Source organism: Perna viridis, chromosome 10, assembly GCF_037379345.1.
Source record: "Perna viridis isolate PV_CMFRI_1.1 ecotype Kerala chromosome 10, ASM3737934v1, whole genome shotgun sequence".
NCBI lineage: Eukaryota > Metazoa > Mollusca > Bivalvia > Mytilida > Mytilidae > Perna > Perna viridis.
The window spans coordinates 30,899,578-30,921,697 of record NC_142454.1 but is presented as its reverse complement, the minus strand read 5'-3'; the positions used below and the strand labels follow the sequence as shown (position 1 = coordinate 30,921,697).

The 22,120-nt window shown below is 33.7% G+C and overlaps 4 protein-coding genes across 11 annotated transcripts in view; all 4 read left to right on the top strand.

Annotated features, from left to right (window-relative positions):
• Positions 1-13: 13 nt before the first annotated feature.
• LOC148605357 (alpha-N-acetylgalactosaminidase-like) lies at positions 14-10,741 on the top strand. 2 transcript variants are annotated; one of them, XM_088550852.1, is made up of 8 exons: positions 14-112; positions 2,492-2,650; positions 3,971-4,145; positions 5,614-5,785; positions 6,722-6,807; positions 7,075-7,236; positions 7,660-7,869; positions 8,633-10,741. In XM_088550852.1, the coding sequence occupies exons 2-8, from the start codon at positions 2,499-2,501 to the stop codon at positions 8,891-8,893; spliced, it is 1,218 nt and encodes a 405-aa protein (XP_088406978.1). In that variant the 5' UTR covers positions 14-112; positions 2,492-2,498; the 3' UTR covers positions 8,894-10,741. The 2 variants fall into 2 exon arrangements, with proteins under 2 accessions (XP_088406978.1, XP_088406977.1); XM_088550851.1 differs by having other exon boundaries at positions 24-149.
• Positions 10,742-13,119: 2,378 nt separating this feature from the next.
• LOC148605356 (alpha-N-acetylgalactosaminidase-like) lies at positions 13,120-20,268 on the top strand. 2 transcript variants are annotated; one of them, XM_088550836.1, is made up of 8 exons: positions 13,120-13,276; positions 14,112-14,264; positions 14,741-14,915; positions 15,188-15,359; positions 15,892-15,977; positions 16,501-16,662; positions 17,298-17,507; positions 18,244-20,268. In XM_088550836.1, the coding sequence occupies exons 2-8, from the start codon at positions 14,113-14,115 to the stop codon at positions 18,496-18,498; spliced, it is 1,212 nt and encodes a 403-aa protein (XP_088406962.1). In that variant the 5' UTR covers positions 13,120-13,276; position 14,112; the 3' UTR covers positions 18,499-20,268. The 2 variants fall into 2 exon arrangements, with proteins under 2 accessions (XP_088406962.1, XP_088406963.1); XM_088550837.1 differs by lacking the exon at positions 13,120-13,276 and adding an exon at positions 13,446-13,522 and having other exon boundaries at positions 18,244-19,672.
• LOC148605353 (alpha-N-acetylgalactosaminidase-like) overlaps positions 20,086-22,120 on the top strand; it is a 25,802-nt gene continuing 23,767 nt past the window's right edge. For 2 of the 5 annotated variants that reach the window (XM_088550827.1, XM_088550825.1), the window contains exon 1: positions 20,086-20,195. The gene's annotated coding sequence lies outside the window, so the exon portion shown is untranslated. The remainder of the gene's footprint in view (positions 20,196-22,120) is intronic. The other 3 variants (XM_088550831.1, XM_088550828.1, XM_088550833.1) reach the window with 2 other exon arrangements.
• LOC148605355 (alpha-galactosidase A-like) overlaps positions 20,104-22,120 on the top strand; it is a 9,262-nt gene continuing 7,245 nt past the window's right edge. For both annotated transcript variants that reach the window (XM_088550835.1, XM_088550834.1), the window contains exon 1: positions 20,104-20,195. The gene's annotated coding sequence lies outside the window, so the exon portion shown is untranslated. The remainder of the gene's footprint in view (positions 20,196-22,120) is intronic.

The following is a 22,120-nucleotide window of genomic DNA, read 5'->3' as shown; positions in this document are numbered from 1 at the left end:
AAGTCAGACATGTATCACCTGGATTTCTGTTGATAAGTCGATGAAATCTAATTGCATACGGAAACCAGATTATCATAGTTGATCGATCTGCCACTCGTGACCGCCTCTTTAGGTTAGCGGGTCTTGAACAGGTTTTTAAAAACAGCTTGGTGCGAGTTTACATATTATCTTGTCTTTAATTTTCACACGTTCAAGATTAAGGGAATCCAATGTCAATATATACTGCTGTCCAACTCAGACAACTGTGTTGGTTCTAGTCCGAATTTCCTCTTTATTTAACTTATACTGGGTCTCACTGTATCACGGTGGTTAACTTTTCTACGCTGAGAAAAAACAGGCCTTTGGAAAGTGAATTTTTATTAAATCTGTAGTTAGTACAAAATCAAACCTTTCATTACATTAAACCTATCTTTTGATCAGTGTCTTTAATAATACTCAGTAATTCCTTACAAAAAATTCAGGTAAGTTTTTGCACCTAAAAAATGTTTACATTGTACATGTTTTCCTTGCCCTGAGGTCAGATATTTGGGCTTGTAGCCCCTAACACCCTTCGCAAATTTATCTTATGGACTTCTAGTCCATATATATCTGGCACAAATTTTATTGTGAGGTTGTTCCAGTGTTTATTGAGGTTGTTTTTGAAGGTCCGGGTGTCAAAAGAATAGGCCTGCAGCAGCACTAAGCTTGTCGTAAAAGGCGATTAAATAGTGCTCAGAAACCTAGCCAGGGCTAGGCGCTCTGCCCACAAAGCAACTGGGTTGTGTGCCCAAGGTGGTGGAATGGGGTACCCCTGGCATGTTGCATGCTGGGGTTGTCAGGCTATAATACGGAAAACCTGACCGCAAACCATAGTGGTGCACCATGTTGGGAAAGATGTCACGTTCCTCGCACGTTAAAGAACCCTGCTGTGGTATTCCATAGGAGTAGGAACCTTTGCGCTCCGCCACAGGAGGCTAAATTCCCTACCCTACCCATCCCTCCCTTTTATCTTGTGGCAATCAAAAAATATGTTGACCCTATTATCCTGGTGTCCCATCCCTTTTTTATTTCATCATCATCATTTCATGTTCATTTTATCACACCTTTCATGTTCATCGCCTGAATATAGCTGAAATATTGCTGCTTGGGTGTTAAACCCCAACAATCAATCAATCAATCAATCAATCTTGAATATTTTGAAACTATGCCCTCTGGTGCTTGTTGGTCTAGTTGGAAATAAACTTTTGCTGTCGAGTTTGTCAATGTTATTCACTATCCTATATGTTTCCACAACATCTGAATTGAAGTGATGGCAAACCTAGACACATAAGTCTCTCACTAGAACTCAAATGTATGTTTTTTACTAGTTTTGTTGCCCTTCTTTGAATGTTTTCAATTTTGATAGCTTCTTTTTTATAAATGACCATACATTGCTTCCATATTCTAAATGGGGATGAACAATACTTTTGTAGAGGTTGAGAAACATTTCGTTGTCCAACTTCTTTTAATCATCCTTATTCCTTGGTTTCCTTTCTTAGTTGATTTGTTGATATGTTGCTGAAATTTAAGTTTTTCGTCCACAATAACTCCCAGGTCTTATCTTCATTGGACTTAGATATTGCCTCCCCTTCCAATGTGTACTCTATATTGGTTGGAGGGCCCAAGTGTATGTGTTAGGCAGTCTACATTTTGTTGTATTAAATTTTTATAGCCAGTCATTGGATTATTGCACCAGGCTATAAATATCCCTTTGTAAAGTTTTGACCTTCTTCAACATTGTTAACTACTGCATACAACTTGATATTTTAAGTTAATTAGACCCTGAATGTGTTATTGACTGACTGTTAAATAGATTTATATTTCTGGTAATAAATGATCATTTTCATTATGTTTTTTCTCACATCCAATTTCTTCAGGACCAGCAAATTTTTGTAGGACCAGTAGATTTTTTAGTCTACTGGTCCTGCTGGCTAATTGAAATTTTAGGTTAATTTCTAACCCTGGAACAGAGTATATACTCTAATCCTGCAACCAACTGAACACCCCCCCTTTTTAATGGCACTTTTATTTTGGTGCAATATACATGTTCTTCTACAATATTAGAGTTTGGAATTTGGTTCCTCCATACATGTACCCCAACTTCTTACTTCAAAGTGCCATATTGCAATCGCTCATTCCAACGTTGTATGAAATTGGCAGAATTATAATAATTAGTTTACAGGAATGTTGCAGGAAAATATAAGTACCAACTCCATCCTGGCAAACAACAATTAGTAGACTTGATACCAGCAACAAGTAAATTATTTGCATATACTCTTGAATTAAGAATGAGGAACTTGTAGCAAAAGTAAGTTGAAGATAAATTGATAACCAGCACACAGAAGGTAAAAACAGTATACAAGTTCAGCAATAACCACAGCCGATTTACCCAACCAAGTAGACTAGAGCTTTTATTTCAAGACAGTACACTGTTCTTATCTAATTACATTGATCTTCTTTGTTTCTTTTTCAGATTCACCATGTTGATAGTACCATTACTGTGTGTTATACTTTTGGGGTCAGTGCACACATTAGACAATGGACTGGCCAAGACTCCACCAATGGGATGGATGACATGGGAAAGATTTAGATGTAATATAGACTGTGTTAATGATCCTCACAACTGTATCAGGTTGGTCCAGCTTTTAATATTGTGCAACATTTGTAGATGAGTTTATTACATGAAGGTTCTTACATGAGTGATGATTAAAGATTAGATTATCTATCATGAGTTTTAGAAATTCAGGTCTTTTTCATGAGTGGAATGAGTGAACAGACCAAGAATTTTGCTAATAAGAAGAAGATAATCCAATTTTGGATTTACAACTAGTATAATTACCTGTTTTATCTGTGAAAACATATTATTTTGTTTGCTTCTAGAGAGCACCACCATTTCTTGAAACATAGTATATAGTGATATCAATTTCTCTTGCCTTAATTTTGAATATGTCTATAACAGTGCTATTTTTAAGAAGTTTCATTGGTATAGAGAACAAGTTAAGATGTTTTACACAGGTTGTCTCTACTCATAAAGGGCCATTTCCAGGAGAATAAGTTTTTTTTTACTCTTGATCAATGAATAAGGGTGGTGATCCAAATGTCAGTTTGTCATACCATTTGTTTCTTAGTTACAATTGTAGTTTCCATAATATAATGATGAATAATCCTCATAATTCCTTGAAAAAGCATCTTACCAAATCATCGTAAAATTTAGCATACAACGTAATTTGCATACTTAAATTCAAGATAAAATAATATGATAAAATGTTGGTGTTAATTAAGGAATGACTGATATATTTTTTGGTCTATGAAGAAATAACCTCTATCACTTGGCATACAAGAAGTAACCTGCTTTGTAGGTTATTTTCAAGTGTGCACCACAAGCATTGAGATTATTTGAAATAGACTGAAAATATATATAAAGTCATTCCTTATAATTTAATTTAAGTATAAAAATTCAACAAGTAAATCATTAATAAAAAATTGATGATGTCACAGTCATGTATGGCAGTAATATTCCAATTTTTTCTAACTGAAAAAAAATGGATAACAGGGCTTCTGTGATCCCAATTTCAGCTATCTTTTGTAATGTTTATTTCTATAACATGAAATGTATGGTTTGATATAAAACTAGTACTTGCAACTTTGTCTGGATAAGTATACAATATAAAACAATTTGAACTTGTATTAGATAATGCTTGAACTACTGAAAGTGGTCATGTAGCATGTCTACAGCACAGGCTATTGTGTATAGATATTGTTGGACAAAATCAGTCTTACTATTTCTAAGCAGATTGCCTTGGCCTATTGATGTCCAATTAAATCTTTACACAAGTGCCTGTGCATGTTTGAAGGGTCCCTTAACTGGTACATCATCTTTTCATTATTTAATCCAAAACTATGTATACTCATTGTAGATAAAATATTGATGTATAAGCATTTTACATTACAGTGAGAAACTAATCATGCAGATGGCAGATAGAATGGCTGAAGATGGCTACCTTGCAGCTGGGTATGAATATATCTCCATTGATGACTGCTGGATGTCTAAACAGAGAGATAGTCAAGGTCGTCTACAGCCTGATCCTGACAGGTTTCCAAGTGGGATAAAAGCATTAGCTGATTATGTTAGTGTATATATTAATATGTTTGAATTTTCTTACTTTTGGCTATGATTAAATTAAATTTATGTGTAGAAATACTTGAGCTGACATTTTTCATCCCTGTGGGGTTGTTGTTTCTTTGACATACTCACCATATCCATTCTCCTTATATTCTTGATTCTATGAAATACATGTACAGTCCTTGAACCAATCTGAGCAAAGGTTTTACGGATCAATGACTGTTGACTGATTGATCGCTGACGGATCGATAACCAATGACCTTTAATCAATCTGATCATAGTTTTGTTATGTATAAAGATGTATGGTCTGTTAAAATAAACAAATGTAAAAAAAAAGTATAAATTGATGGTTAAATTTATTGCATTATGTAAATATGTGTAGAATTGACAAAGGAAAAGCCGGAAACTGTTAAATATATTGACAACTCTGTGGTCATGTGATACGATCACCGGTTTAATGGATCAATTTGACGGATCGATGACTGATCGGAAACTGATCTGTGATTGATTACCAATCGTAATTTTTGTTGCACGGATTGGTCCAGGTCCTGTAGCACCTCTAGCTAACGGTTTTCTAATTGTAATGAACACAGCTTTTTCATGAATTAAGGGTTATAATATTTCTGTTGCTGAGATGTTTACTTCAAAATTTCAAGACTGTAGAATTATGAACAACAAAATATTTACTGATTTTGACTGCAATGGGAGGCTAAATTTCTTATCATTCAAAATGAATACTGTAAACATATTAATTTTCACTGTTGCTTATTTTCCTGGGTCATGTTAAGTGAACATGTTCATGGGTATCAATTTTTCTCGGTTTTCAAAGTGATTAGCATTATGTTAAAAATCAATTTCACTGGAACAATTTTTTGTGCATTCCTGTCCACTGTAAATTTAAAATGTTTACAGTATATTTTAGGAAATTTCATGTGACCTGCACATATGGATCATTGTGTCACATTAATTTGACATTAAGGACTGTTTTCAATGATAGTCCTTTTTCATATTCCTGACTTTTGCTTTGTTTTTTAAGATTTAAAGCAAAGGGTACTAACTTTCTACAAATTTGTCATCCAACAGACTGGTTTACTGTCAAATTGGATATTTCATATTCTTTGTTGTGTGTGTCTTGTTTTCCCTGTCTAGCATTTATCCTTGTTATATATTCTTCTGATTACTGCTCAAATCTTGGTTTCCCTTGATTACCAGTTACTGTTTTACAGCAACTCGGCAGATGTTTCCAGAAAAGCAGAGGACACTTACCCTACCAGTGCACCTGGTCCATGCTCCCAGCTTTTAGTGGAGTCCGAGGTGCTCATTTGCTTTTGTTACTTTGTATATATGATTTTAGTTATTTTATGTTCTTTGTTGTGTATGTCTGTTTTCCATGTCTGGTCTTTGTCCGTGGATTACATTCTTTTAATTACCACTATAACCTTGGTTCCCTTGATTACTCTCTTACATTTTAGGTCCATTCTAAAGGTTTAAAGTTGGGTATATATGGTGATGTTGGGCCACTAACATGTAAGAAATACCCTGGCAACCAGAATTATATGCCACTTGATGCCCAGACCTATGCCTCATGGGGCATTGACATGGTTAAGTTGGATTGTTGTTACGCTGGGTATGAAATGGTTGAAGGTAAGTTGTACTATCACAGCAAAATTGTAACATCTGTTTTTCATGGGTTTTGAAAAGCACCCAAAAGATTTTTATTTTTTTCATTTTATTATGATTAACATGGACTTAAATTATGAAAATGTTGAAAATGAAGGTCATTATATGGTACATTTGCTATTATATGTTTCTTGCCGTAGACGTTTTGTATCGCACAAGACTTCTTTCAATTAGGCTTCTTGAACAGGGTTATGTTGCTACAAGATTAAAGTCATCACTACTGAAGTTTTATGGTCGTCATCATGAATTCGTGGATTTTTACGGTGTATCCATCTGCACCATGAAAAATGATTTGTTCAGTGTGTCATAGTTTTCCTTTTCCCTACCCTGGACTTGACTTCTTATGAGCAACTCGACAGATGTTTCTAGAAAAGCAGAGGACACTTACCCTACTGGTGCACCTGGTCCATGCTTCCTGTTTTTAGTGGAATCAGAGTTGTTCATTTACTTTTGTTACTTTGAATGTATTATTTTATTACTTTCTGTTCTTTGTTGTATTTGTCTGTTTTCCATGTCTTGTCTTAAAAATGTTCCTTGATTACATTCTTTTGAGTCTTGGTTCCCTTGATTACTCTTTCAATAATACTTTATACTATTACAATAGTACGATGGTACTTTTTTGGAAAAAAGTATGGTTTTCGTATTTACTTTTGTGCTATACACACAAACAACAAAATCATCTATATTGGTTCTGAACATATGTTGCAATATTTCTTACATACCAAAGAATTATTCCTTCTTTATCAAGGTAGATAGTGTGAAAGAAATTGGCAAAAAGTTAAGCAGTGGAAGAAAGGTATATGAGAACTGGTTATAAAAGCATATTACCTTAATTATGAAACTTGTATGATCTCTTTATATTTATGGTTTAATTTCTGATATTGGTAACATTTTTGACAGGCTATGAAACAATGGGATTTTTCATCAATAAGACTGGAAGGCCTATGATGTATAACTGTGGATACCCAATATGTGCAGGCAACTCAGTAAGTACTGCCCATTTATATAGGTTTTTGTTGCCTGTTCATTAACTTAGAAACCACTGCACAAAGCCATTTTGTTCTTTATCAAGATATAATGATAGATAGTTCTACATTTATTACAAAGAAAATCAAACATTTGCACTCATTATACCAACTTGCTTCATAATCATAATGCTATGAACACATTTGTTGCAGCTTCTAAGTTAATAAAAAATATTATTCATGTAAAATGCTTATTTCTACACATGATTTATTAATTGTCTATTATAGGTTAATTATACACAAGCTGCAAAGATTTGCAATACATGGAGAGTTGCTCCTGATATACAAGACAGCTGGCAGAGTGTTTATAACACAATAGAATTCTACAGTCAGAACAAGAAAAACTTTGCTGATGTGGCAGGACCTGGACAGTGGAATGATGCTGATGAGGTATAACTTCAAAACAATTATTCAAAGTTAAAGTGAATGTAATTGCTGAAAGCATTATAGTAGTGTTTAGATATAAAATTGAAGATGTCTTGTGGAACATTTGCTAAAGAATATCAAAGGTCAAGGGCGCCTTCACTGAAAAAGAAATGAATGAATGAAAATCAGTTTCCACCATATAATCTTTTTGCCAGTCTAAAAGGTTTTAATGAAAGATTCAAAGATCAGTTTATCTTGTTTTCAATAGGTAAGGGTCAAGGCCATTTCCAAAAGTTGCACATAAGACTTTGACCTTGATCTTTCCTTTTTCAACTTTCCGATAATCATTTGTCTGACTCTTTTTTTAGAAAGAACATTGGAAAAATGAACTGCTTTTTTATCAGTAGATTGATATGTGGTAAATATCATTAACTTTTTTTATTTTAGTTGATAGTTGGAGATTTCAGCCTCAGTTTAGGTGAGCAGCAGGTCCAGATGGGAATGTGGGCAATGTTCTCATCACAGCTGTTCATGTCTGTAGATCTCAGAAATATTTCTAAAGCTGCCAAGGATATACTACTCAATAAACAAGTTCTAGCTATTAACCAAGATCCACTTGGTAAACAGGGAAAATTTTTGTGGAGAGATAAAACAGTGGTAAGTGCAAGCCCAAAACTAAACTATTATAGTGAATAGATAAAAGGGAAGTATAGAATTTGTCAATTTGGAATTGATGGCACTAATAGCTTTTGTAGAAGTTAAATAATTGTTAAATGAATATTTATAGTTTTATTATTTAGTTTTCATATGCAGTATTAAACATGTTATGGGTATCTTTACCATCTTAATATTCTTTGATGTCACCAAAAGTTCCATACAATTCTGTCAAGCTATTGAGTAAAAGTTCAGTGTATCGGTAGTATATGAAACTTATATATCCTGTAAATAGACACACAGAAACAGCTATGTCAATGCATTCGAGGATGGTTCCATGAGAATATTGTGGGTGGGAGATCACCCCCAGTTTGCAGGAAAATTTTGTTAATTTTTTGCTAAAGTTAAAGAAAAATGAACTAATGATAGCATAGAAGAGTTGAACCCCTCTACAGATTTCTAGATCTAACCTACCCTCCCCTCTTCCATCCTTTTGATATATTATTTCTGGATCGACCTATGATTTTTTCAAGAGTATAAAACTTTGGAAATTGACAATTTTTTTTTTCATCTAATGAAATGCTGAAGCCTTTATTTTCTGTTGACAGCCGATGGATTGCTTGCTTAAGCTTCCATTTTTCAGCTAATGGAATGGTGGCTGAAGCCTTTATTTTTATTTTACAGGTAATGGAATGCTATCTGAAGCCTTTATTTACTTTTTACAGCTAATGGAATGCTATCTGATGCCTTTATTTTCTTTTTACAGCTAATGGAATGCTGGCTGAAGCCTTTATACCCAAAAGGAAACTATGCTGTTGCTGTTCTCAACTATGGATCATATGGGATGCCACTGGTTTTGAACAAAACCATAAGTGACCTTGGACTACCTGCCTCAAGTGAAGCTTCATATAAAATGACTGATGTATATACAGGGAAGACCTATGGTCCATACAGTGTAATGGATAGACTAATTCTGTCTATCCCTGCTTGTAGTATATTTATGGTAATTGCTGAACCTGTTTTGTAATGATTGAGATTACTGGTGAATGTAAAAGCATGACTTTTGGGCTAGCAACAGTCAAATTTAAGCATATCAACTCCCCATGAGGCATAGGTTTAAGCATCTATTTCGTAATGACCTCTGTTACCAGGGTAACGTTTGCAAGTCAGAGGTCCTAAGCAAAAGGCATTTATATTGCCCTAAGTTTATGTTCTAGAAACTTTGTATTTTGAAGATGGTACCATTTACACAAAGAAAAGAATAGAATTATTATATCACTTTTTCTAGCCACATTTTTCACATTACTGTAAAACCTTACCATAAATTCTATTAACTTAATGTACACATAAACTTGTTTAAACCAAATTTGTATTGAAATGCTCTTAGATTAGTTTTATGCATTTTGAATATGCAGGAACTGATCTAGCCAAACAATATCACATCTTTTAGTCTCACAAAGTACAGTTTAGATAAGTTTACATCTTTTAGTCCCACAAAGTACAGTTTAGATAGGTTTACATCTTTTATTCCCACAAAGTACAGTTTAGATAGGTTTACATCTTTTAGTCCCACAAAGTACAGTTTAGATAGGTTTACATCTTTTAGTCCCACAAAGTACAGTTTAGTTAGGTTTACATCTTTTAGTCTCACAAAGTACAGTTTAGATAGGTTTACATCTTTTATTCCCACAAAGTACAGTTCAGATAGTTTTACTTGTTCAGCTTGTACTTAGATTTATATTTAGCTTATACCTGAAATGTACTTATGTTAACTATTGTTCAATTATATCATACATGTATTTCTTGTACAACTTCGGAAATTTTAAATATTCCTCTTTTAGTTTGTGTCTTGTAAATTTTGTTTGTAACATATTAATTATATGTCTGTATGTGCATCTGGTGATATCTGATTTTCTGATTTTTTTCATATTTTCCTGTGTTTAGGAGCATAACTTGTAAATGAAGCTCTGGAGTTTCTCAGAGAGACCAGGCATGGTTTTCCTCAAATTAAAAGCTGATTTCCACTTTTTTACCTCAAAAATATAAAATCAAAATGTGCTACAAGACTTGATAATGATATTTTTGCAAGACTAACCTCTCTGTTTCAGCTCTTTTCCAAATCAGCTTTTTTCTCAGCTGACCAAAATCGTGTCTGGAGAGGGTTTGGACTGGGTAATTATTCTTACATTGACAATCAACTAAATTTTTTTGTATTCATATTTTCTGTAATTTAGATACATTTACCCACTTAGTTCCTACTTTTCACACGTCTAACTATTGACCTGGCCAGAGGGTAAATTTTTAAATTAAACAGAACTCTAGCTTGATATATAACTTTGAGAGAGGTGTCCTTGGTTCTGCCTTTTGATTTTTTTACCCCACCTCAGTAAGTTGCAAGGTATTGTGCGATACCCTCCAAAACATCAGGTGTCTCACTGTCCATCCCCCAGCAGTTTCTAGATGATAACTTGAGAACAAATCAATGATTTTTTTTATAACTTGGCACAGTTGTTTATTACTAGAAAATGCAGGTTAAGTTATTTTTTCAGCAAAATCAAAAATGTAGTTTTTGATTGAAGACATTTTTGAAATTTTGTCATCTCCCATTTTTCACCATTACAGGTCGCTGTATCATTTAATGTTCCATTAATGCCCTATTTTTATTATACATGTGTAAGTTTTCATTTTTATTTTCTATTATATTTACACAAGATACAACATATATTAACAAACATTTCAGTTTTTTTATATGTTATGTCTTGTTTAAATGTGGTTTTGTATCTACATTCCTGTTGTTGAGATTACTTTACTGTTGAAATCCACATTTTTATATTTTCATATAGCTCTTTGAATAAAGTTTATTTATTCAGCCTAATTCTTACATATATATAGTTATTTAAGCATCATGATGGTGACTTATTATTTAGCTGCCTTTATAACTTGAATCAGATTGAAGATGAGTCTTTTCAAGAAAAACATTGGAAAACAGTGTTCAAAATGCTAAACCTATTTCAAGTACCTTTGACATTTGAACTACTGATTTATTAATCTATATATGTTTGCGTTGTTACTCAATTTACCTGCTGTTTCTGTAAGTGTCTTAAGGAGATAGACCAAGGGTAAAGGGACACAACTCTTACAAATCATTGGTATGTTTGTATTCAGCATTTGACATCGATCCCATGTAAGCATCAAAGTAACTCAGACGGATTTCATTCTGTTTCAAAGGAAAGCTTGAAAAGCTTTGGTGAAATTGAATATGATACAAACATATCACTGATTTCAAGAGTTATTTCCCTTACCCTAAGTCTACCTTTATAAACAATAAACAAACAAAGGAGACTAACATAAAGCAAGGAAGCATTGTGAAGCAATTTCCGGCATGTACCCTCAATTAGTGGCAGATCCGGGGGAGTGTTCCAGATATTAGTTTTTCCTATTTTGTTGGAAAATTTTGTTAATATTGTGCAAATCTTGGACAAGATGTGCAACTGGTAGCATGAAAAGCATACCACTTCTTATAAATTTCTGGATTGGGACCCATTTTCCGCTCTGAGTAAACATTATTACCTGGATTCCCTCCTTTTCAAACCATACCCTTTCATAAATTTCTGGACCTGCACCTGCAAGTACTACAACATAGTTCCTAGATAAGTGATGGATCCAGATTTTCTAATAGGGGTGAGGCACTGACTTGTCTAAGAGTAATCAAGGGAACCAAGGTTATAGCGGTAATCAAAAGAATGTTATTCAGGGACAAAGACCAGACATGGAAAACAGACGTACACAACAAAGAACACAAAGTAACTAAAATCATACATAAAAACTGGGAGCATGGACCAGGTGCACCGGTAGGGTAAGCGTCCTCTGCTTTTCTAGAAACACTCCAATGGTTTACTATGATTTTCCCACTTGAGGGGTAGGCATCACAAGGACATCCTTAATTTTTTTTACTATTTGATAATATGATCTGTATCAATACTGTTCTAGTGGCAGATTCAGAAATTTCGGAAAGGAAGTGGCTGCTCCGATTATTTTCAGTTTTTTTTAGCTCACCTTGCCATGTGAACTTTTGTCATCATATGGCGTCCGTTGTTGGCAGCAGCAGCTGTGGTGTCGTTGTCATCTGTTGTCTGTGATTAACTTTTCTTTAAAAATCTTCTCTCCTGAAACCACTCAGTGGAATATTACCACACATAGTCACCAGCATCCTTAGGGTATCGAATATATAGAATAAGCTTCATACATGGCCATACTTGCTGATTACAGACCACATGGGTCAATTTCTACATATATCTCAAAACTATCAGAGATATTGGGGGGAAAATGTGACTACCCTTTTTAGGCTTGAAGAGCTCTACAAAAATGTGCAATGGGTCCAAGTTGTCGAATGACTCCTTGTAGAGTTTTTGCCCTTGGAATGCAAAAAAATAAGGTTTTTCTTGAAGTGTTAAGTCAATATCTTGAAAACTATAAGAGTAAGGAAAAAAACGTTCAATTCGTGAAATAAATTAAATCCTTATTATAAAGTCTACAAAAGTCTTCACCATGTCATAGTTGAAGGACGAGTCCTTACTTAGAGTTATTACCTTTGAAATGCCGAAGTTTTTTTCAGCCAATATCTTAAAAACACTACAAGATAAAAAAAACAATTTTCAACTAATGAAATGATCCTTATGATAAGGCTTACAAAGTTATTTTTATGGGTCAAAGATGATGGTCGACTCCTTGTTGAAGTTATTGCCGTTGGAAGGCGGCAAAATGTTTTTTTTTTTTGTTTTGTTTTGTTTTGTTTTGTTTTTTTTGCAGATTATAGCCAATGTTTTCAAAAAAACAATAGATAAAAAAAATCCAATTGATGAAATAATTCTTATGATAAGACCTAGTAAAGGTGTCATAGGCAAAAAATGAGTGTTTTTTTTTTTATTTTATAGAAATTTACAATTAATGTAATTGTTTTTTTCTTTTTTTTTTTTTTGTAACTTGGCCAATATTGAAAACATATTTAATAGATAGAAAAAAAAACTTTCAATGGATGAAATTATCCTTATCTTATGGCCTGCTAAATGCTGAATTGGTCAGAGTTGTCAGATGACTCGTTGTTGAAGTTACTGCCCTTGAACAATGAGAAAACCAATCAGGCTCCCGAGGGCCTCTTGTTTTATATTTCGAGCATAAAGAGGGGAAATCTTATGCGCATGTTGTACTCGAAATATTGATACAATCAACATTGTAAAAGCCATTTTAGTAACATGAATATTCAAGTCGTAGCTAGGTTTAAATACCAGCATAGTATATTTTTTTATGCGAATACATTGATTTTCTCCAAGTTCTCCATCCGTGAAATGCACTGGCGTGTAAACATTTGTTTGTGTTAATCAATTCTCCGACTACGCTTATAAGCACAAAGGTAAGCACAAAATAATGCAAATCATTTACACACACAAATGCACATCATTTATTATTTCATGAAATTTTCATATATATATATATATAGATATTCTAAAGCTTCATATATTGCTTCCGCATTTATCAATAATTACATGAACTTGTTTACATTATATTCTGCATACGGGTGACCACAGCCGCTGTTAGATAAAGCTAGCTTGAACCTGTCTGATCTGCCCGATCGTGAACCAAAAGGAAAGTCTTACAGGTTGATTGTCCCAAATGAACACGAAACTAGCCGGGAACTCGTACGATTGCGCATTCAACAAACACTATTCGGTGGTACTACTCATGTATATCACCCTGATTCGAATATCAAAAAGTAGACTAAAATTCTTGTTTAGAGTCGGTACTGTCTTTCTGTACAACTTTTTTACCTGCAGACTGCAGGCAAAATAGGTTACTAAGTGGGTAGCATCGTAAAACTATAGAGCTAAATGATTCAAAACACTTCGGTTTATATGCCTGTTTAACCAGACATTTCGATGACATTGAAAAAATATTCTGATTATGTACCAACAGGCTGTCACTACCAAGCAGTCGAAGTAAATCTAAATACTAATGGCATCGGAACCGGGGATGGGGCTTCGAAAATTAGAACCAAAGGCACCCCATTTGTTGGTTAATATTTCGTTGAAAATTTTAACAAAAATGAGCAAAAATCATTAGGAACGCCCTTTCTAAAATTTAAGAACCTGTGCCCGTGTCTTTGTACATACATTTCTTTACCGGAGAGCAAAACACTTTCAAATACTGAATCGATTAACAAAATGTCCTTTTCCGTTCCACACACTTAGTATGCTTGTTGTTCCTGTATTACTGTTGCTGTCCATTGCATCAATTCACACCCTGGACAATGGTCTAGCCAGGACTCCACCAATGGGATGGATGACTTGGGAGAGGTTCAGATGTAATCTGGATTGTCTCAATGACCCTGACAACTGCATCAGGTATTTTTATATAAATCTAGTGATACAAATTTTGAGTTCAATCTTCTGTCATATACTATCCATCAATATTATGAAGTAATTGCAATTCGTTCTGAAATTCTTTTTCGGTTAAAGGTCCAACGTCCAGAGACATGAATTGTTCCTTTCGGAGACAGATATTAGAATAAAAAACAAGGAAACCATGATTAGATCGAGGACACACACACACATATGTTATTAGGCATGGTCTAAGGACATAAACTAGACCAATACAAAAGTCAAACCATTATTATAATTAACACAATTTGGGAAAGAATACACACAGCAACTAAATAATGAATGAGACTCCACAAAAAGTGAAGTATAGACGAAATGCATGGTTATACTTTATTTTGATTAGACTTGCAATTGGTATTAAGCTGAATTTTGTTATATTTTTATGATTTTTTTTAAAGATCTGCCTTTGATTTTAACTTTGTCCCTACTGCTATTTTCAGTGAAAAGTTGATAATGCAGATGGCGGACAGAGTGGCCGAAGATGGCTACCTTGCAGCTGGGTATGAATACATCTCCATTGACGACTGCTGGATGTCAAAGCAGAGAGATAGTCAAGGTCGTCTGCAACCTGATCCAGAACGATTTCCTCATGGAATCAAGGCTTTAGCTGATTATGTAGGCTTTGCTTTTGTATTTTTTATACGATTATGTTTGTTTATTGGTTTGATTGATTATTATGATAGCATATTAAACTTTTTTTCACATATTAATTACTATAACCATCAGAGAAAAGTTACACAGTAGTGGCGCCACCTACATGTATATGTATAATAGTATACTATAAGAGGAACATATTTATTTTGATCTTAAGCAAGTTGCCGAGGCAATTTTCATAACACTGCCTGAAGCACAATTATTAAAATGAAGCGTTTATATGCATTAATAAGGTGCATTCTAAAGGACTAAAACTTGGTATCTATGGAGATGTAGGACCTTTGACTTGCAAACGTTACCCTGGTAACAGAGGTCATTACGAAATAGATGCTCAAACCTATGCCTCATGGGGAGTTGATATGCTTAAATTTGACTGTTGCTATGGTGGCGGTGGACAGGAAGCAGGTAAATATATGTTTTTACTAAAAGAGAGAATGTGTAGTCAACAATGTCTGCATGTTGTTAATTTAAGGTTTTGATTGGATGTTTGTTCGATTGATTTTTTTTTCGATTCGTATCATTAATTTTTATGTATAAAGAAGGGAACATTTCCTCATTCGATCACATCCCGACAAACGGAGTGCGATTGTAATTTGCTAGATTACGGAAGCCTATTTAACACAATAAACTAATAAAACAAATAAGAAAAAACAGGAGCCGAGAAAATAATCAAAATTTTATTTTTGGAATAAATGGAGTATGAACCTTCATGGACATCTGAACATCTTCATAGACGTTCAACGATGTATGAACCTTCATAGACATCTGAACGTCTTCAAAGACGTTCAACGATGTATGAACCTTCATGGACATCTTAACATCTTCAAAGACGTTCAACGATGAAGTGTCTTATCATGTCTTAAACATTATTATCCTTTTTTCCAAAGTTTAAAGTAATACTTGTTAGGACTTTGCACAGATGTTTTGTACCTTTCAGATTACAGAGACATGGGGTACTATCTGAACAAGACGGGACGTCCAATCATGTACAGTTGTGCATTTCCTCTTTGTCTGTCACATACAGTAAGTAAAAAGAGTTATATATTTCCATGTTTTATGAACACTTGAATCAATGATGATTTTTCCATTATCCATGTTGTGTTAAATAACCAAAAAAAACTATCAATATGCTCTTTTATTTGCATAATAAATGATAGAAATATTTGAAGTACAAATTAAAGCACTGATAAATGATTGTTTTTTAACAAAAGGAAAGCATATGCATGATTTTCTTATACCATCATTATGTTATATCGTGTAAACCTCAATTTATATTATAAGTTTTTAAATACAAAGAATAAAATATTAGGATAATATGAGATAATACACTGTCCTGAATTGTTTTATTTCAAATTTCATCCCAGCTCCCCCAAAAAATCAAATTTTCAAATACTAGTACTTTTTTTCTGAATGTCTTGTCTCTATTATTTTTTCTTTACTTTGCTCCCCCTTCTTATTTGTCTCCTATTGTAATTGTTCTCCAGCAAGATAACAACAGTATATTATACTAAAATCTTTTAGATCTGTTAATGTGTTTCAATTGCAGGTAGATTTTACCCACGCTGCCAATGTATGCAACACTTGGTTTCTGGCACCAAACGTACAGGACAGTTGGTCCAGTGTGTTCACTATCATTGAGTTTTATAGAGCTAACAAGAGGAACTTTACTGAAGCAGCAGGACCAGGGAGCTGGAACGATGCTGACGAGGTAAGGGGGTGTTTGAGATAGGGAATGAAACGTGAAAGTTACGGTATAGGAGAAAATTAATTACATGCGAGGACAAAACAACGTAAATGAATTGTGGGTAACATCAAATGAGCAACAAGTTGTAGGGTTTCACAAAAACAGAAAACATAGGGATGGATCCAAAAATCACGGACTAAATTTACTTAACATGACATAACAGATAAGTGCACGGTTCGTCCTAATCGAATATATTTGTTTGTTCTTTTTGGATACTTCTGTATTAATAATTCATACATGTATGAACAGCAACATTTCTAATTCAAAATAAAATACAAATGCAATGAAATGATTGCCAACGAACCGACTAGCCTTGGTCAAAACATTTAAGTAGCAGTCTTTGTAAGAATCATGCAAATTCTGCAATATGTGATACACCCCAAAACAGGCCACTCATTTTTATTTTTGTTATTAAGTTGCTTTATAGGTCTATATGATGGAATGTATAATCATTCATTCCAGTCTGTTTGCTCTTAGGAGATAATTCACATTGAAAATTCAATGGTTTCTACTGTATTTTAGTGTCATTTACAGAGTAATCTCCTTAATTTTGAATTCTGCAGTACATTCTTTTTAATTCTGTTTCACTCTGATTTTAGTTAGTGACAGGAGATTTTGGTTTGAGTCCTCTACAACAGAAAGCTCAGATGGGAATGTGGGCAATCATGGCATCCCCATTGTTCATGTCCGTTGACCTGCGTACCATTTCTAGGGAAGCCAAAGAACTTTTGCTCAATGAAAGGGTGCTTGCAATTAACCAGGATCCACTAGGTATACAGGGGAGATTTGTCTGGGAGGACAAAAGCTTGGTATGTATAAGACGCTTTGTGGTAAATTAGATTGTCTTACTTTGTAATGAATTACAAAAAAATTTGCTTTATCGATTAAGTGGCATTTACAGTATATGATTTTATTTATCAGGGTAAAACTATACCAACAAAACTATTACACTAGCTACTTTGGAACTTGATAAGAATTAACTATCTGACACCTACTTTACATGTACCAGTGGCGGAGAGAAGCATGCAATTTAAGTAGTAGTCTTTGGAAGAACCATGCAAATTCTATAATGTGTGATACATCCCAGAAAAGCTACACATTTTTATTTATGCTGTTAAGTTGCTTTATAGGTCTATATGATGAAATGTTTAATATTGATTCAAATCTGTCTTCTCTTAGGAGATAATCCACCTTAACAATTTAACATTTTCTACATGTATTATATTTTAGTGTCATTTATATAGCTATCTCCCTTAATTTTGAAGTGCAATCTACATATTTTTATCTACTAAGAACAAGGGTTATATGAAAAGCCACATGTTAATTTTACTGATACATTTTAAACAAAATATCAAAAATAAAAGTATGCAGGCTTTGCAACCATGAATCACATTTTGCATGATTCTTATCTGGAGTGGATCCCAAAAAGAGACCTTACTCTGTGCTGTGGTTTTCAAACGAAAGTTTGCAGAGAACTATTTCTTCTACATTTTAATTATTTTACACTCTTATAATTTCATATACATGTACATATTTATTTCATAGCAAAACATGCAGGGTTGGATACGTCCGTTAAAAGGAGGAAGGTATGCCATTGGCATTCTGAATGTGTCCGATGACGGTTCACCTTTGTGGGTCAATAAGACAATGACGGACCTTGGACTTCCGCCCTCTGTTGATGCATACGTACTTACAGAGGTGTTCTCTGGGAAACCGTATGGACCTTTCTCCACCAGTGATAGATTAGCAGTGCCTATACCTCCAACTAGTATATTTTTCGCCGTGGCATCTACCTATTAGTTGATATATGAAGCAGTCAAGCCAACGCATAAAATTGTTAAGTATACCGGGAAATTGAAGAACAGTTATGTAGTTTCCTGCTTTGGTATTTGATGAAGATAATATACAATTTAATGAAGAATATTATAAAGGATAATGATGGATGTTTCCTGTTTGGTTTAAGAACTTGATACGAGTGGAATGACATTTTTTAAATGAAATTTGTCGAGCTAACATGTCTTTAATTTTATGCATGTATTGGAGTGTTATAAAAAGTTCGTGTATTTTGTCAAAGAGGTAATATATATATTTATGATTGAATTATTAAATTAATTACAGTGACAACTGAATGGATGTCGTCGGAGTGTTAAGGTGCCTTATGGATTGAACTGAAGGAGTAAGGAACTGTACAATATTTTATTGAATATATCATACTTTTCTGATTTTTTTCTGAATGTTATCATATTTTATGGCAATCTAATTAAAATTTGACATGCCTATTGTCCCATTTAGTCACTGCATGTAACAACACTCCATTCTATTTTCTGTTCTGATTACCTTTCTGAACAGCCAATTAGATTTCAACTTTCATGATTTTGAAAGCATTGTTCAAAGGAAAAACCTGAGGATCTGGAAAAGGACACTTGAACAGAAACTAGAATGGAGTGTTGTTAGATCATACATGCAGTGACTGAATCGAACAATTGATAGGTTATTTTAATTAGATTGATTTTATGGATATAATATGTATGATACCTCTACAAATTTCGTAAGGGTGAAACGATAACTTTATAAGTGGTATGGGAGGCAATAAACGTCACGATCTGTGTGGTAATGCCAGAATATATGTTCAGTTTTCGATTTACTTAAATTTTGTGACTGCTGTCAAAGTAACCACTATATTTGCTCATTTCAGACGTTTATGGTTCTCAATCTTAAGGTGATAATAACGACTACATCGTAAAAAGGGGAAAATTTAGGATTTTCTGAATTTTCATCCCATTCCTTGAAAATAGTTAATTGCTTTACCAACGGTAATTTTATTCGGAGTGGAATGGTGGCAGTGGTGATTTAACATTTTATGGTTTGGAATTATACCAAAACTTAATATATTGAATTATACAAATATGACTGATGTGATTACATCACATTAGTTGATCTATGATTTGCCTAGTGAAATAAAATTATAATTTCATTGAGTTAGTTTTAAATTGTTAACATATTTAAGTGATATTGTCCCAAAACTGAATGTTTTATGTTTTCTTTTATATCAAGAACCCAACGTTTCTGTCAAGCTTCCTCTATTTGAAATACCCACTATATGATCTCTTTATCAATAGATATTTTTAGAAATCAGTAGGTTTATTAGAAGATCGAGGTTTTTGCAAAGCTATATATTTGCCCTCGAAATTTCAATTTGCATTGCATTTCAGTGAATTTATAACAAAATCATCTTTATTCCTTGATTCTGATGGTACAAATAGTCGAATTACACTTCAAAGTGGTGAGTTAATTTATACCATGTTTACACCACTACCTGATTCTTACAGAAACTGACACTTAAATGTACTATCGTGTTAAACAGTTAATATATAGATAAAAAAGATAGTTAAAGTGGGGTATTAAATTGGCATAGGATATTGACACGAGTGCATCAGTTATCTTAAGGGGATTACGACACCGCATGAAGTGTATGTAGTTAATCACTATTCTGAACTGTGAGTGTATATTAGTTATGTAAAATGTTGTTTTTTTATTATATGGAATCGTAAATAAATCTTTTAAATAGCTTGCAGGTTTATAAAATTCAGACAAGCGGTTGTTCACGCACGTCTAAAACCCGGCAAATTACTGTTGTTTCTTGTTAAGGAGGAAGACTAAGGGTAAGGGACACAACTCTTACAAATCATTGGGACGTTTGCGTTTTCCATTTTACATCAATTTCATTTAAGCTTTGAAGTAACTTGGACTGATTTTATTCTGTTTCAAAGGAAAGCTTAAAAGACTTTGGTGAAATTGAATATGATACAAACATATCGCTGATTTCAAAAGTTATGTCCCTTGCCCTAGGTCTACCGCCTTAAGAAACAGTTATAACCACAACTAAATCTTAGTTGGTCATTAGGTTGTTGCACTTTTGAGATCAAAAACTATATAGATTGTGTATGAAATTGACACATTGCAAGAGTTATCGTTCTTGATTTTGGTTGCTTATAGTGGGAGATTAATACAAAATACAGATTTGTATGTAGACTATACATGTAGTTATGTAAATATATCAATGTAGATTGAAAAAAAATTGGTTGTTTCGTTAGTTTTTCTGCACCTTGAATCAACTCTACCACAGACAGTTGCTGAATTATATGTAATGAATTGGTACTTAAAGTCTCACCATGCTACATTTTCAGCAACTGGTAGAGTCAGAACGGCCTACTGTTATGGCATTTTGGAAACAAAAAAAAAGTATCTGAGGTTAAATAATTTTCGAAGACCATATTATAAACGAATATTAGTGAAGGACATACGAAGCTGTCATGCCATGGCAATTACTGTATTTTGCATTGAATACCATTATGAGGACTTCGTCAGCTAATATGAGGCATGTGTATCTTGTCAGAGGGCGAAGTTGAATAGATTGACGTTGAAAAAAAATAATAATGCCTTTTTTAATCGACTAAGATTTACTTTTCTTCATAACTTAACGAAACTTTAAGACGCGCGCGCTATAAACAGATAAAAAACTAAGATTCTTGCTTTGTATTACCCTTGGTATTACAATTTAATTTCATGTTAGACTGAAAACCAGTTCTCAGTGCTTGTAAGTTCAATGGTTAAATTCGGACTGACTACCATTATGAAGACTCGTCCTCTATTATCGTCTTAGCCTGAAGTATCTGCTGCTTATATGGATCCATGGGGTGGTTCCGACTGTTTGATTTTTTTTTTATATCGTGGGTTGTTAGGGCGAAAATTCACCAAATATAGCATGGACCCTCCCCCCCCCCCCCGTTACTGGAATATCACTTCTCATCAGCTTTTTTTTTCTCGGAAACAATGCTTTTAGGAAATAACATTTCGGTTGATTGTGAGACCTATTCTTTTGTAATATCGCAACGATAATTTCACTCGAAAAATTCTCTTATATCATAAAGTTACACTATCGGAATTAGAAACACGATTGCTTGCATTATATTTTTCCCGCCTGTTTCCTATGAATGTCTATTTTCTTTTCTTGGAATATCTGCTTATCCTCTACGAGTGTTCACCCGTTTTTCTAAAAATAGCTGCTTGTAAAAGAATCTCAGTTTATTTTCCTTTTTTTACCCTCTTCTTGTATTTCTTACAATGCTCTATTATACTTTAACTTGTGTTCAACTTGTATAGTGAAAGTTAAAACGTAGTGTTTATAGTATAGTTTTATTTCGATTTGACTATAGAACAAGTCGACGCCTAATGATAGCAGACAAATAAAGAAAATCCGAAAAGGGGGCCCGCTGGCTATCATACAGGGGCCCCACTCTAGTGATTTTTAATTTTTACTTCATAATTAACCAAAGAGGGCGCCAGTGAATGACATTAAAAGTTGTTCTATTGCCCGGGACAAGTGAAATTACGGATTGGACAAGTAAAAGTTAAAATATAC